The sequence below is a fragment of the Bidens hawaiensis genome, unplaced genomic scaffold (genome assembly GCF_021521415.1).
Source record: "Bidens hawaiensis isolate Kalapana, Puna unplaced genomic scaffold, B.hawaiensis_p1.1 tig00017943_1, whole genome shotgun sequence".
NCBI classification, from domain to species: domain Eukaryota; kingdom Viridiplantae; phylum Streptophyta; class Magnoliopsida; order Asterales; family Asteraceae; genus Bidens; species Bidens hawaiensis.
This window is the reverse complement of record NW_027492708.1, coordinates 174,915-189,617: the sequence shown is the minus strand read 5'-3', so window position 1 is coordinate 189,617 and position 14,703 is coordinate 174,915. Positions and strand designations below refer to the sequence as shown.

Sequence of the window (14,703 nt, the reverse complement as noted above, 5' to 3'; positions counted from 1 at the left end):
GAACCTAACCCATATATATTAAATATTTATTTATCTTTATTTTTTTAAGTATTTTCATCATGGCTCAAAACTTTAATTAATCTACACAAATAGTCCCTTAAGGAGTAGAAAGACAAGTTTACTCTCATGTGTCTTGCACATGACTATATTTAACGAAAAAAATTAACTGGGTTAGTGTCAAAGGACGTAACATAAAAGGAATTTGAAACTTAATGTATGTCTTTTGCCATTTGTTTTGCTAAAGGACATCTATCAAAAAAACGTTCAAACATAAAGGACGACTTTTGCTATTTTGTCAAAAAAAAAAAATTAACTGTTTGAAAAAAAAGTATTTAAGAAAATAAGGCCAATTGACTTCATATTCCGAAAAGGTTCTTGGCTTCTTGCTACTCGTGTCCACCGCATGTAGTGAAGAATTCGTTGCTGCCACTTGGCTTCCACTTTTGCATGTTGTGTCCTATGATATCTTCGCATTAAATTGGATTAATATATTTGTTTGTCCCATAAATTCTTCAAACTCAACATATCAACTTTGATCGACTAAATCAAAACTACTTATTGTTCTAAAGACGTACAAAGCAAACATGTCACATGTGAAGCGGATTAAGCTGGGATCACAAGGACTCGAGGTGTCCGCTCTCGGGTTAGGATGCATGGGCATGTCTTACGCATATGGACCCGCAAAACCCGAAGCAGATATGATCCAACTCATCCACCACGCCATTAACTCCGGTGTCACTCACCTCGATACATCCGACGTCTACGGACCTCACACCAATGAAATTCTCATCGGCAAGGTTACTTATTTTTCGTTATTTAATTTAATGTACGTGATTTGTAGCTTTCATGTGACTGATTTAATTTGTGTGTGAATTCAGGCATTGAAGGGAGTGAAGAGAGAAGATGTTCAATTGGCTACGAAATTTGGGATCAAAGTTGGGGAGAGTCTGAGTCAGATGGAAATCCATGGTGAACCCGAGTATGTGAGGGCGTGTTGTGAAGCGAGCTTGAAGCGGCTTGGTGTTGATTACGTTGATCTTTACTATGTTCATCGCATCGACACGAAAGTCCCTATCGAAATCACGGTGTGTCTTTCACTTCACTTCTCTTAATATGTTCAAATTAAGTAGAATCTTCCAGATAACTATTTTAAACAAGTGTTTATGGTTCTATCATGACTTGTTGTCCTGAGATCTTGATGTGCATGTCAAGATCTTTTAGCTAAATTGTTGTATTGTTATGTTTTTATAGATTACTCATAATCATGATATAGTTTTTACTGTTTTGTTACAAATTTTGTTGGTTAGCTTCTTTTAAATCTGAAATAGTAGGAAAAGGTTCTCGATTGATTCAAACAATGTGCCTATAGGATAAGAAAAGATTTTTGTATAAGTTCATTGAATAAATTCAATATACTCAACAAATTCTCCCCAAATCTCATGGGCTAATCCAAAATCACCTACTCGATTGACAAGCGTAGGTTTTATACGTGTCATACTTAAATTTCACAGCCTTAACGTCACCCGGTCAAACTTGGATCCACAGTAGAAAATGTTTGGTATTATTGGAAAATTGTAATTGTTTTTAACGTGTCCCCTCTTATGTGGTGATCAAGAGCCCAATAATTATATTCCTGCCTGCATAGAAAAAATTTGGTTTTCATGAATAAGTAGCATTTAAACTAAAAACGAAGTAATGAACATACGAGATTATATATAAGGTGACATTTATTAAGAGTTATGTTCTTGATAGATGGGAGAGTTGAAGAAACTAGTTGAAGAAGGTAAAATAAAGTACATTGGTTTATCAGAGGCTAGTCCATCAACCATTAGAAGAGCACATGCCGTTCATCCGATCACAGTCGTACAACTGGAGTGGTCTTTGTGGACAAGAGATGCAGAAGAAGAGGTTATTCCTACTTGCAGGTAAGCTCCATTGAGTTAATTAAGTATTTAGAAAAGAAAATAAAATGGTTAGTGTAATGTTAATAAAACTGTAACATTTACAGAGAATTAGGAATCGGAATCATGCCTTTTGCACCACTGGGTAGCGGGTTCTTCGCATCAGGGCCAAAGGTGATGGACAATTTGGCAGATGATGATCTAAGAAAGGTATTAAGATTATATAAGATGTTGATAGTAATAATAATATAATTGCTTTTGAATTTAACAATTTAGGTTGCATCTTTCTTAGATTCTACCAAGGCTACAAGGAGAGAACTTTGAACACAACAAACGCGTATTTGAGCGAGTTAATGAAATGGCCGAAAGAAAGGGTTGCACCCTGGCTCAACTGGCACTAGCTTGGGTCCTACACCAAGGAGATGATGTATGCCCAATCCCTGGCACAACCAAGATTGAAAACCTGAACCAGAACCTTGGAGCCCTGTCGGTTAAACTCACGGCTCATGACATGGCTGAGATTGAATCAGTAGCTTCATTCAAGGGTCTCAGAATGGCCGAACAGATTTTGGCCCATTGTTACAAGAATGCGGATACTCCACCTCTGTCCTCATGGAAACCTGAGTAATCGCATGGAGTTTGATAATTTATGTATGATGGAGTATGTTATCTTTTGTTAGAACTTGAACTTTCAATCTTATTGATGAGACCTGTTGTGTTAACTTCCTTTAATTTGGAGATTTGAGTTGAAATTTTATGTTACCTTTATAATGATCTTTAAAGAAACTTTTAAAACTAGTTAAAATATTCATCTAACTTTCACTAGTAAACATATATTATATATGGCTTAAGTTCATGCGAGAAACCATCTTAGTACGAAAAGTGCGAGAAATAATTCCAACCAATCAGATTGTTTTCTTTCTATTTCTTTTTTAATTAAATGTAGGGGTATAATGATAAACATCTTAAATGTTTTATATGGTAACTATTAATGTTATTTTTAAATGTTTTATTTTTTTCTAAACAATTATTTTATTTATATGTTATTTTAAAAGTTAAAAAACATTATGATGAATCATGATTCCATATCCGATTACAGTTATAATATTGTAATTGTTTTTTTTTTCTTTCATTAATGATTAATCTTCATTCAAACACAGGTTCTTTCCATCCTACATTCATATATCGATTAAAACAAAAATTAATATTTGAGTTAAATATTCAACTATATCAAAAGTATGATCACGTTTTATATTTTGGTGTTACACGGTTATGTAATAGTTTTTTTTTTCCCTATATTTAAGGTATGTTAACACATTCAACAATTCATATAAGAAAAATGAAAAAAAAAAATTTAATTAATAAACAAAAAAAACATAAATACATATTATACTACACACATAACTAAATTTAAGTTTTGTTTCACAACACCGACACATACACATTTATCTACACTCAACTGCACATTCGACATTTCCTCCTACATATCCTACACTACAAATATGGCACAATATCAAACGTTACCAATTTAAGACGTATATAATGTTTGGAAGGTTTGTTGCTACACGTGACCTCCGTCTTCCTTCCACCGTTACTAGTGAAGAATTCGTTGCTTCCACTTGGCTTCCACTTTTGCATGATCAACGACGTCGTTTTTTGTCCTATGATATCTTCTAATACATTTTGCATTAAATTGGATATATAATTAATTTGTCCTATAAAAACTTCGAACTCAACATCTTCTTTGATTAATTCAATCAAAACTATTTTCTAAACACAAAGCAAACATGTCAAATGTGAAGCGAATCAAGCTGGGATCACAGGGACTCGAGGTATCCGCTCTCGGGTTAGGATGCATGGGCATGTCTTTCGCTTACGGACCTCCCAAACCCGAAGCAGATATGATCCACCTCATCCACCACGCCATTAACTCCGGTGTCACTCTCCTTAACACCTCAGATGTCTACGGACCTTTCACCAACGAAATCCTCATCGGGAAGGTAAGTTAATTAATCGTCGTAATTTCATGTTGATTAAACTATCATTTTGGTCCTGTGGGTTGGTCAATTTTGTCATTTCCGTTCAAAAAGATTATTTTGGTCATTGACTCAAATATATGATCGGCACAAGCAGGCATTGAAGGGAATACCGAGAGAGAAAGTTGAGATAGCTACGAAATTTGGGCTTCGGTTAAAGGATGGTTTTAATGAAGTGATAGTCTGTGGGGAACCGGAGTTCGTGAGGGCTTCGTGTGAAGCGAGCTTGAAGCGGCTTGGTGTTGATTGCATTGATCTCTACTATGCTCATCGCATTGATCCAAAAGTCCCCATAGAAGTCACGGTTCGTGTTTCTCTTCTCTTTACTTGTTTTATTAACATGAAATGTTGTACATTGTTTCATAGTTGTATCTTGATACGTCATCGCAAGATCTCGACCTTTTTAACTAACCCGAACTTGTTTAGATTAAACCCAAACACATTGATTGTATGTTAGGTTGTGTCGTTTAAGTATAACATTAATTAACTTTAACAGAGCTCTGGCTGAAGCTCAATCGGTTTGCTTAGCCAGAGTACGTTTTATTTCCAAAGCTTGAGCTAGGTTCATAAATAGTTTTTCAAGCTCGACCTCGAGTTGGCCTTGGCTCGTTTATTATATATCGATTATTTAGTTTATAATTTATATATTTTTTTATGTATGTTATAACATATATTATTTTTAATAATATATTCTATCATAGTTGTATATATAGCAATTGTTATATAAATATACATGATATGAATATATTAATAAAATTTGGACCTCAAGTAGCATTTAATTTACATATGTACAAGTTTTCAAGGTGACGTTTATATTTCAAAATAATATTTTAATTTGACATTTAATATAACATAAATTATTAATAATTTTTATCATAGTTTTGCATACAATAATATTTATTCAAAATTTTGCACGTTTAGCGTCGGTTACGCGTGTTTAAATGCCCGTTACGCGTGCACGGTCAGAAATTTTAACAAAATTGAATTTTTAAAAGCATACAAAATTACAAACTGCAACATTCCATCTTGTATGTCCTTCAATTTTCAAATACAATTTTGTTTGATAGATGGGAGAGCTGAAGAAACTAGTTGAAGAAGGTAAAATAAAGTACATTGGCTTATCAGAAGCTAGTCCAGCAAGCATTAGAAGAGCACATGCTGTTCATCCAATCTCAGCTGTACAGCTGGAGTGGTCTTTGTGGACTTGAGATGTTGAAGAAGAGGTCATTCCTACTTGCAAGTAAGTTTTACTTAGTAACTAATATTATTAAGAAATAACACTGTGTTAATTACTCTCTTCATTTTGTTTTTTTAAGAGAATTAGGAATTGGGATAGTACCGTTTGCTCCACTGGGTAGTGGGTTTCTTGGATCTGGTCCAAAGGTGATGAACAATTTGACAGATGGTGACTATAGAAAGGCTAGCTTAATTAATTAATATATATATATATATATATATATATATAAAAGGGAGATTTCAAATGAGAACCCCTTTGAGTTTTAAGAACTCGAAAGAACTCAGTGTAACGATTTTTTTTTTCGAATTTTTTTTACACATGCGTAATATATGTAGGTTACATACACGTAAAAAAGTTACAGAATTTTTTATGCACCGAGTCAACTTTTTACACATGTGTAACGGACGTAAAAAGTTAACTATTTAAGTTTTTTTTGTTTCTTAAGACTCTACCAAGGCTACAAGGAGAGAACTTTGACCACAACATACGTGTATTTGAGCGAGTTAGTGAAATGGCCGAAAGAAAGGGGTACACCCTGGCTCAACTGGCACTGGCTTGGGTCCTACACCATGGGGATGATGTATGCCCAATCCCTGGCACAACCAAGATCGAAAACCTCAACCAGAACATTGGGGCCCTTTCGGTTAAACTCACGGCTGATGAGATGGCTGAGCTTGAATCCTTGGCTTCATTCAAGGGTCCTAGAATGTGCAAACAGATTTTGGATAGTTGCTACAAGAGCATCGAAAGTCCACCTTTGTCCTCATGGAAACCGGAGTTATCGCATGGTGTTTTAAGTTTAATAATGTTGTTTCTGTGTTATGTTATGATGGACTCTGCTATCTTTCGTTTGTTAGAATTCTGTGTCATTGCATGGAGCTGAATAATGTTGTTTCTTGTGGTGTTGTGATGAACTTTGTTATCTTTAGTTCATTAAGACTATGATGAATATTGTTATCTTTGACTTGTTAGAAGTTATAAGAACTTGACTTTGAATTCTCAAACTAATTTTGTACCCACGTTTAATATAACAAACATTGTATCGGTATATTTCATTAGATAGTATCAACATTATTGGGTTCTTGGATCTCGAGCCCAACTTTAGCTCACTCCCATTGTATGGCCAAGTACCCGAGATTTTTCGCTTGCACCTAATCAATACGCAAACCGAATCCATACTGGTGGAAGACAGACGGAATACACAAACCAATTGCACATTCACAATCAATCAGGAAACCAAAATTGGAGGTCGTTTATCTACACCAAACCATCAGCCACCTATTAAATTAACCAGTCTAGCTCGTTTTGCATTAAAGCAGTGCACAAAATAACAAGAATGGCAAACTCCAACACTATATACCAAAACCGCGCTTACGATTCTTGAGCAAAATCTAATAACGCGAACTTGACATGCAACCCAATCTTACCACCATCGATAACCAACTTACCCGCAACAACCAACCAATGGCCTGGCAAGTCATGTGGGCCCCGCGCCACCTCATCCATGTCCACAAACTTGCACAGTTTGGTGGACCGGACCGGCACTGGTGGGCTATCAGTAAACACACCCGAGTTAACTGTTGGGGACTGCTTCTGTTGCTTCTGTGCATTAGCAACAGACCGCTGTGTGAAACTAAAAGTCGAGCTTAGATTGGTAAATATACTAGATTTCCGAGCCACCGCTGGTGCACTGGCCCATTCAGTTTTACGAATGGTGCAGTTAGGCAGGTGGGTGTATAGTAACCGAAGGTGTAGTACGGTTTTAGGCCACTTTCCTTTGATGACAAGCTGGGCACCAGTTACAATATACACGCCTCTGGTTGGCTCTTGTTTTAACCAGTTTGGGTCATGTTTGACTACCGATGAGCACACACTTGAGTATCGTTTCCATCTGACTGGTTCAAGAATTTGGGCCCGAGGCTCGTATTCATCAGAACCCCGCCATTGAGACGGTCTACGGGTTGTGGTGGATTCTGAAAGGGCGTGTGCTATGGTATCTGGAAGACTAGAGAGATGTTGTAAATGCATTGCTAATCGATTGCTTTTTTTCCCTTCCAAAAATAAACGGAGACCGATCACTGGTTTTTCGTCACATAAAACCTGGAAAAAAATGCATGTTAACAAGTTTGGGCCAAAGTTAAGTGTATAAACAAGCCAAGTTACTCCGAGCTACTAGAGATCGACTCGCTAAAATATCGACTCGGGCAAACCTAAAACAAGCTCGAGCCCAAGCTTCACATATCAAGCTTGACCAGGCTCCTGAGCCTATTATTAACATAACTTTAATATAATATACGAAATACAGAATCACTTTCAACTTACTTGACACAATAATCAATATAAATCATTCGATTCGTTTGCATATGGCATACCTGGGTCGTGCTAACGTATATCTTGGGGCCCAAGAAACTAAACTGAAGCCGAGGACACGAGGTTTTTTTCCTTTGATGCCTAAGGTTTAATTCACAAAACAAAGGGGCCCACTGTCTAGGAACTTGAAACTCCAAGAAATACTGCAAGTCTTCTAAAGCAGGCTTGTCTGCATGATTAACAACAAAAGATTAAAAGGTTACGTCAGTATAAATTATAAACTTGAACCGACAAAATTATTATTTAAATAACTTACACCGCAAATACAAGTTAATAGCATGGCTGAGATAACCGCTTCCACGAACCCCGTTAAGAAGAGAAGTAATTGGAACAAACTTGAAAAGCATCGCTTCAGGATTAGTACCAACTGTTTGAAGCCACTTTGAATAACTGTCTGAAAATACATCACCGCCTCTTTTACACTCAATAACTGTAATGCCCTGTTTTCAAATAAACCAAGCATCACGGGTCCATAAACGGGTCAAAACTGTTCCTTTTAAAAAAAGAGTTAATTATGCAAATGGTCCCGGTGCTTTGCCAAAAGTAACAAGTTTGGCGCTGACCTTTGACTCTTTGAAAAGTAACAAGTAATGGGAACTGCGATTTTAGTTTTGTAACACTTTTTGGTTTTAGTTTTGTAACACTAACTTGTGTTTATTTTTAAAAGAAAAGACCCTTGTACATGAGGGTATTTTAGTCATTCTTAACACTATTCCTATTCATTTTTTTAATCATTAAAAAAATTAAGACAAGATAAATAAAAAGGCATTTATTATAATACCACTTATCTCAAACAATTTATCTCACAACTATCTCGATCAACCCTCATAAATAATATAAATGCTATTGTTAGTACTTAGTACCTATAAATGTTACAAAACTGAAACCATAAATCTCAAACTTGTTACTTCTCAAAGTTAGGCCCCAAACCTAAAACGTTTGGCAAACCACCGGCACCATTTGACTAATTAACTCTAAAAAAAACCATCTACATTTTCTAACTTACATCCTTGCTTGAAGTTTCTGTAATGTTGGTGAACTGCTTGGTGTGTGGCTGCAACATACGACTGAAAACTTCTGGCACCTAAAAAAGAGCCGAAGATATCAATATAAAACTTAGAAGATAGTTCTACATATTATAAAAAAACTATAAAATTAAAGATGTAATTACGTTTTGTTTGCCATCTCTTGTTTTCATATCGATTAGAGAAGGACTCCTCCCATCTGAAAACAAAGTATCTCCAATATCATCCAGATATCCTCTAAGGTCTGCAGAAGAAATAGTGGACGATGGTTTCTGTTTAACACATATTAAATCTTGACCACCAACAGCCATCCCCACGATAATGTGTGTGCCATAAGTCTGAATAAACCTGAATAAACAGATAGGTTACGGGTCAGTGAAACGGGCTATTTTAATTCAGACTCAAAATGTAAAACATATTTACCTAGCGAGTAGAAACGGGTTCCAAGTAGTTGGAACAGCGTTCTTCACACTTTCTTGAAGTACTAGTGGTGAAGATGTTAGGTGCAAGTAATACAGAGAGATAAAATAGCCATCAAAAGCAAGATACTTGGCATCGGTTGCATCATTCAACCATGATCCACTTAGATCAAATAATGCATTGAAGTATCCTGATGGCACTTTTCCTTGTATTAATGATTTTTGATTGAGTAACTCTGACATCTGAAAGATAAACATCAGCAATTACTATAGTGATCATGATAAAAACAAAATACGAAAGTTTGATGATCAACATGATCATAGAAGGTACAAGTAGAACTAGTATTACAGGTGAGCAAAAACCGAACCATAACCGAAAACCGAACCATTAACCAAAAATTAATCATAATCGACAAAACCAACCGGTTATGGCCAAGTGAATCTTGTTAACTAACCATTTGATTATGGCTACGGTTAATGTGTCTTCGTTAACCGACTTTAACCAAAACCAAACCGAACTTTGTGTGTTTGTGTTATTTCAAATTTAATACCTTTATTTCCATCTTTTTATACCTACGTTTCTAGATTCAAACATTTAAATTCATCCTGCAAGTGTCTATAACTGAGCTTGGGACACCAATTACCATCACCGAGCTATTGCCGGCATATTTCAGCTTCAAAACTTCATAATTGAGCTACAAACACAGTAACCGAACCATAATAAAAAAATACACTAGAAATTAAAGGCACTATGAACCAAACTTGTCTGAGTAGTATTATGAACCAAAAGTATAAGCTCTTTTTTTTTTGTGGAAAGTTAAAGTTCATCAACAGTTGAGTAAGTCATGGTGCAACTTGCCTTGCTTTATAATTATAACACTTCACAAGATTCCAAAAAACACAACTGATCATAATATATCAAAAAGTAAACCCTAACTATACAAAGCAAACTCAATTGCTTAACGAAACGGTTGATTCATCATCACCTTATTAAACTCCAAAACATCCGATTTGAACCGAATCCGATCGCCTTTATCACACCGAATATCCTCACAGACACCGGAAACAGTGGGGCCACCTCCCGGAAACACAATGTCTCTCTTCCTGGACTCATCCAGCTCCACCAGGCGGCCGCCGTCAGGACAGCGTTTGGCAAACTTCAATCGGAAATCACTGGCGAGGTCAAACCCTAACCCTAGCGACTCCAAAGCCCTAACCTCCATCGGCTGGTTACAATAATCCGCCATATTGTTAACGTCAGATTAGGATGTTAGGGTAAATGATAAGTGAACAGGATTAACAGCCATAAACCGGTGAAGAAAGAAAGTGTTGACTGTTGAATTGGTGTGTATAATAATAATATTAATGGAGTGTGAATGGGTTGATTATGGTGATGATAAGGACGTATAAGCTGATTAAATAGAATGAAATGAAATGAAATGAAGCAGAAATTGGAGGTAGGTTAGACGTTTTTATATTTTTTATTATTTTATTATTATTGCGACGAAAGAGTGGATATAGCGACTGTTGTAACTGCACGGCGCTGTGAAGACTTTTTCGCTATCACCGCCTACCGACCAGGACCGGCCAAGCAGAATAGTCAATGTGTGTTATTATTTTAAGTAATATTAAATTGTATATTTTGTGACTTATGGTCAACTTTATATTATTTTTATTGTTGTCGTTTGCAGTAAGATCAAAAGGGTTGTTTATAAAATTTTTGGAAAGGTAGGTTGCCTATTATTAAACTTTGTCGTTTATTATCACTTTTGTTTTACGTCAATGTAAGGCAACTTAATACGAAAGGACGTAATTTGGTTTTGAGATTGTTTGACGATAGGGTTTTTGTTATAACATTCGATGCACACCTAAGGAGTCACAGGATCAAAATCATCTGTTTTTCTTGTGAATAGGACTATTTGAAATCAATCCAAGAACACGAATATAATTTGATCTCAATATCGACTATTCTTTTTATTATAGTTTTTGACACAGTTATTTCAAACTCTAACCATCTATTTATACTAGTTAACTTCCTAAACATACTACGGCTCGAACTCCTGATTTTTAGAATAAAAAACTAATAAGATAAACAACCTTACTAATTGATAACTCTAAATATTCAGATTATTAATTAAATTAATTATTTCACTTAGCCCTTTCAACTTTTTTATTTTAACTCGTTTCAAAATTAATTTTCACTGAGGTTGATAATTTTTATTATGCGCTTGTGACTCCAAAGAAGACTGAAGTGACCCTCTAATACGAACCAGTTTAATAAACTATTATTAAAATCATATAAGTGCATATGCTTATTACTTTTGTTAATTGTAACATATAAGGTTTTCAAGTCATCAACACGAGTTTGAACACGACACCAACCCAAATCGTGTCACTGACAAATATATAAACTAGAACACACACGAGTTTTCACGTGTTTACATAAACATGCTATGTTTCATGGTTTCCAATTATTTTTATTATTCATTAATGATTTTTTTTTAATTTTATAATCTAAAATTTTAAATTTATAACAAAAAAAACACATAACTACAAATTTAATGTTGGTTTGCTTTTTAAAACATGTCATAAAAAACTCATTCATTTTAATTTATGACATAAAACATACTTTAAAAAATGTATTAAGATAAACGAATCAATCCATGAATCACTACTTTAGCGAACAATCAACAAATATGAGCCCAAGCCCTTGTTCTCTTTATTGCGTATTTAAGCCCAAACCCAAAACTTCACAAATCCTAAGATTAAACATATTTAAAAGAATATTATGATAAAGTAAGTATATTGTATAGATCTAACTCCGTTGTTAATAACTCGATCTTGAATTAGTGAAATCCTTAGATGATGATAATAATGTAATAATGGTGTTTAAAGTTGTTTATTTTATATACCCTACAAGTACTAGGTAAGTGGAGAAGGTGAATGAATGAAAAATACTTAAATAGAGTAAGAGTAACATTCTCGGTTATGTAAATAACAATTATTGGATACTTAACTGCACTAGTGCACTGCCCTTACTTCCATGAGATTCGAACAACTTGTCCATGTAAACCGGTCTCCACGTGTCACATTCTTTCCACGTGTCTATCTCTCCCGACAATTCCCGAGGAAAGAGTCAGCAAAACACAGTTGTTTGACCGCTTTACTATTTAAGGTAACACTAGACACGTCCCGTACCACGTGGCGAACACAACACGCCACCTGTGAAACCAAAACTACAAACGTCAGTTAGTCATTTACACTCTTCGAGCTTTAAGAAGTAAGAGCCCATCCATCAACCTCACTTATCATTCGACTGAAAAAATGGACCCCGTTCAGGCATCCGTCCACAACGACGTCCCCGGAGAAAAGACCAAAATCGGCACCTCCATCGTCGACACCGCTGCGGCCACCATCCAATCCTTCGGACCAACCAAACAGATCCACCAACACCTATGCGCGTAAGTCCAAATCTACATTATTAATAGTGTGATCCCAAGATCTATAAAGTATACCTTTTAAAAAACTATATACTTATTCAAAAAGTACGTATGTCCGAATTTACATTATCAATCGTATTATTTGGGTCGTCCCCAAGAAACAAAAAAAGTTTGGGCCTTATACGAAAGTTCTTTTTATTGAGTTTAAACAATTAAAATTTTAAATGAGCATAGTAGGTTATGATTTGAGCTTTGCACACATTTTTTTTTATTACAATGGAATTAAATTTAAGAATTGTTCATATATACGTATATGGTTTTTAAAAATTTCGAGCCAACTTGGGTGACCTGGCCGGGAACGTCCCCTCCCCCTCTCTTTTCAAAGACATCCTTACGTATTATTAATCGTGTCTCTTAAGTGTTATAGAACTCGCTAGACACCAATCGAGTGGTGGAATAGAGCGTAGGATTAATAGTAATTAATCATTTATATGTATTTTTTAAAAATACATCTATATACCGATTTTTATATATAAAATATTTGATATTTGATTTTTGACTGATTTTGATCAAATAGTGACTATAATCCTAATAGGTTAGCAGTCTAGTTGGGTACCGACTAACTGTTAATCGATGCTACGCACGATTTTTACAACCATGCGTGACCATAAGATTTATGAAAGTAGTTTCTAAAGAACTTTTGTGTTGCTATCAAAAGAAAAATGTTAGCGACACAGCTTGTTGTATGTTTATTTTTATATATGTTTGGCATAAACGCTACTCTTTAAAATTATGAATTTAATAATTCTTGATTCCATTGATTGATTCTGGTTTAGGTTTCATTTTTACGCGGATGACATGACTCGACAAGTGGAAGCGCATCACTACTGCGGTCATCTGAACGATGAAGTGAGGCAGTGTTTGATCTACGACCGTCCCGATGCCGATGCACGGTTGATCGGGGTGGAGTATCTAGTGACGGAAGAATTGTTTTTAACTCTGCCTGATGAGGAGAAACCGCTGTGGCATAGCCATGAGTATGAGGTGAAGAGTGGTGTGCTTTTCCTTCCTGGTGTTCCTGGTCCGGTTGAACGAAAGGACTTGGAGAAAGTGGCGAAAACGTACGGCAAGACGACTCATTTTTGGCAGGTGGATAGAGGCGATGAATTGCCACTTGGGTTACCGCAGGTGATGATGGCGTTAACGCGAGATGGACAACTCTACCCTAACCTTGCTAAAGGTATTGTTTCCTAACAATATGAATTGGTGTTGCTTACATTGTCGTCACCCATTACTATCGGTTAAATAGTTATGGTTTAGCTTATGAAAATCCAAATGTAAAAGCTACTTGAATTGATACTAATTATATTGATTGATTGCAGATGTGATTGATTGCAGATGTGGAGTCTAAGTATGGTGTGTCCTTCCAGAAGGAAAGGGAGAACAGGGCATACATGGAGGGTTTAGCCCACGGAATCCACCCGAAAGCGAACGCAGCTGGGGTCGGGCTCAAAACTGTGTTACGGGAGGTTGACTGCAAGCCTTCGTCCAACCCACCGCCATCTGTTCCTAGGGTTTTTGTTTGAAGTTGGCCCCTTTCCAAGTCTTTTCAGTTTTAGAATAAAGATGCTGATGCTATGAATCTATCAAGATTACCATACATCAGATCAGTATGCGTAGGTTTAATGTGGTTTCTGATTTCTGTAGAATAAGTAGGAAAGTGTAATAATTCACGTATATCAAGAACTTGGAAGTGAATCAATTCATGCAAGCCTCCAAACACACTATAATCACATGTGGCGAAACTTGGACAAAACGCTCTCGACATAAACGTCCATAAACGTCGACGGGTGGACGAAAATAAGTATTAACAAAAATTAGCATAGACGGGACGGGGCTCAAATTTTCGGCTAGAAACGGGTAAATGGAGGGGAAAACGGGTCTAAAATAAAGCCGGGTAAATTGAGGGAAAAACGGGTCTAAAATAAAGCCGAAACGTAAGCAATACTTTCTAGCTAATGGCTTCATATCTAAATGGGTTGGTTAGCCCAAAAGGGTTCATCATTTACCAGATCCATTTAATTATTTCAGAAAATAGCTTTGGGCTGAAAGGGGTTCGTGAATCTTCTTAGTCTAATTGTATCGTGTTAAGCGATTTTTATATAATGCACTACATAATAATATAGTAAGTGTCGTATATTCACATGCAATAATATATAGTTGGTAGATAATAGATGCGTACTCGCTCGAGGTTTAAAAATAAAAATAGAGCTCG

General features: G+C 35.8%; 4 protein-coding genes across 4 annotated transcripts; 3 read left to right on the top strand and 1 right to left on the bottom strand.

Annotated features, from left to right (window-relative positions):
• The first annotated feature begins 579 nt into the window (after positions 1-579).
• Positions 580-2,529, top strand: LOC143555025 (auxin-induced protein PCNT115-like). Its single transcript, XM_077044666.1, has 5 exons — positions 580-797; positions 879-1,085; positions 1,753-1,925; positions 2,009-2,111; positions 2,194-2,529. Exons 1-5 carry the CDS (start codon positions 585-587, stop codon positions 2,527-2,529), a joined length of 1,032 nt encoding a protein of 343 aa, XP_076900781.1. The 5' UTR covers positions 580-584.
• A 1,152-nt stretch (positions 2,530-3,681) lies between these two features.
• LOC143555024 (IN2-2 protein-like) lies at positions 3,682-6,118 on the top strand. Its single transcript, XM_077044665.1, has 5 exons — positions 3,682-3,901; positions 4,035-4,241; positions 5,005-5,177; positions 5,254-5,356; positions 5,620-6,118. Exons 1-3 carry the CDS (start codon positions 3,689-3,691, stop codon positions 5,143-5,145), a joined length of 561 nt encoding a protein of 186 aa, XP_076900780.1. The 5' UTR covers positions 3,682-3,688; the 3' UTR covers positions 5,146-5,177; positions 5,254-5,356; positions 5,620-6,118.
• A 414-nt stretch (positions 6,119-6,532) lies between these two features.
• Positions 6,533-10,213, bottom strand: LOC143555013 (MACPF domain-containing protein At1g14780-like). The gene is made up of 7 exons (XM_077044655.1): positions 9,975-10,213; positions 8,993-9,231; positions 8,716-8,917; positions 8,551-8,628; positions 7,801-7,984; positions 7,547-7,713; positions 6,533-7,274 (listed from the first exon to the last, which is right to left on the bottom strand). The coding sequence occupies exons 1-7, from the start codon at positions 10,209-10,211 to the stop codon at positions 6,546-6,548; spliced, it is 1,836 nt and encodes a 611-aa protein (XP_076900770.1). The 5' UTR covers positions 10,212-10,213; the 3' UTR covers positions 6,533-6,545.
• Positions 10,214-12,312: 2,099 nt separating this feature from the next.
• Positions 12,313-14,014, top strand: LOC143555012 (oil body-associated protein 1A-like). The gene is made up of 3 exons (XM_077044654.1): positions 12,313-12,449; positions 13,265-13,668; positions 13,827-14,014. The coding sequence occupies exons 1-3, from the start codon at positions 12,313-12,315 to the stop codon at positions 14,012-14,014; spliced, it is 729 nt and encodes a 242-aa protein (XP_076900769.1).
• The last annotated feature ends 689 nt before the right edge of the window (positions 14,015-14,703 follow it).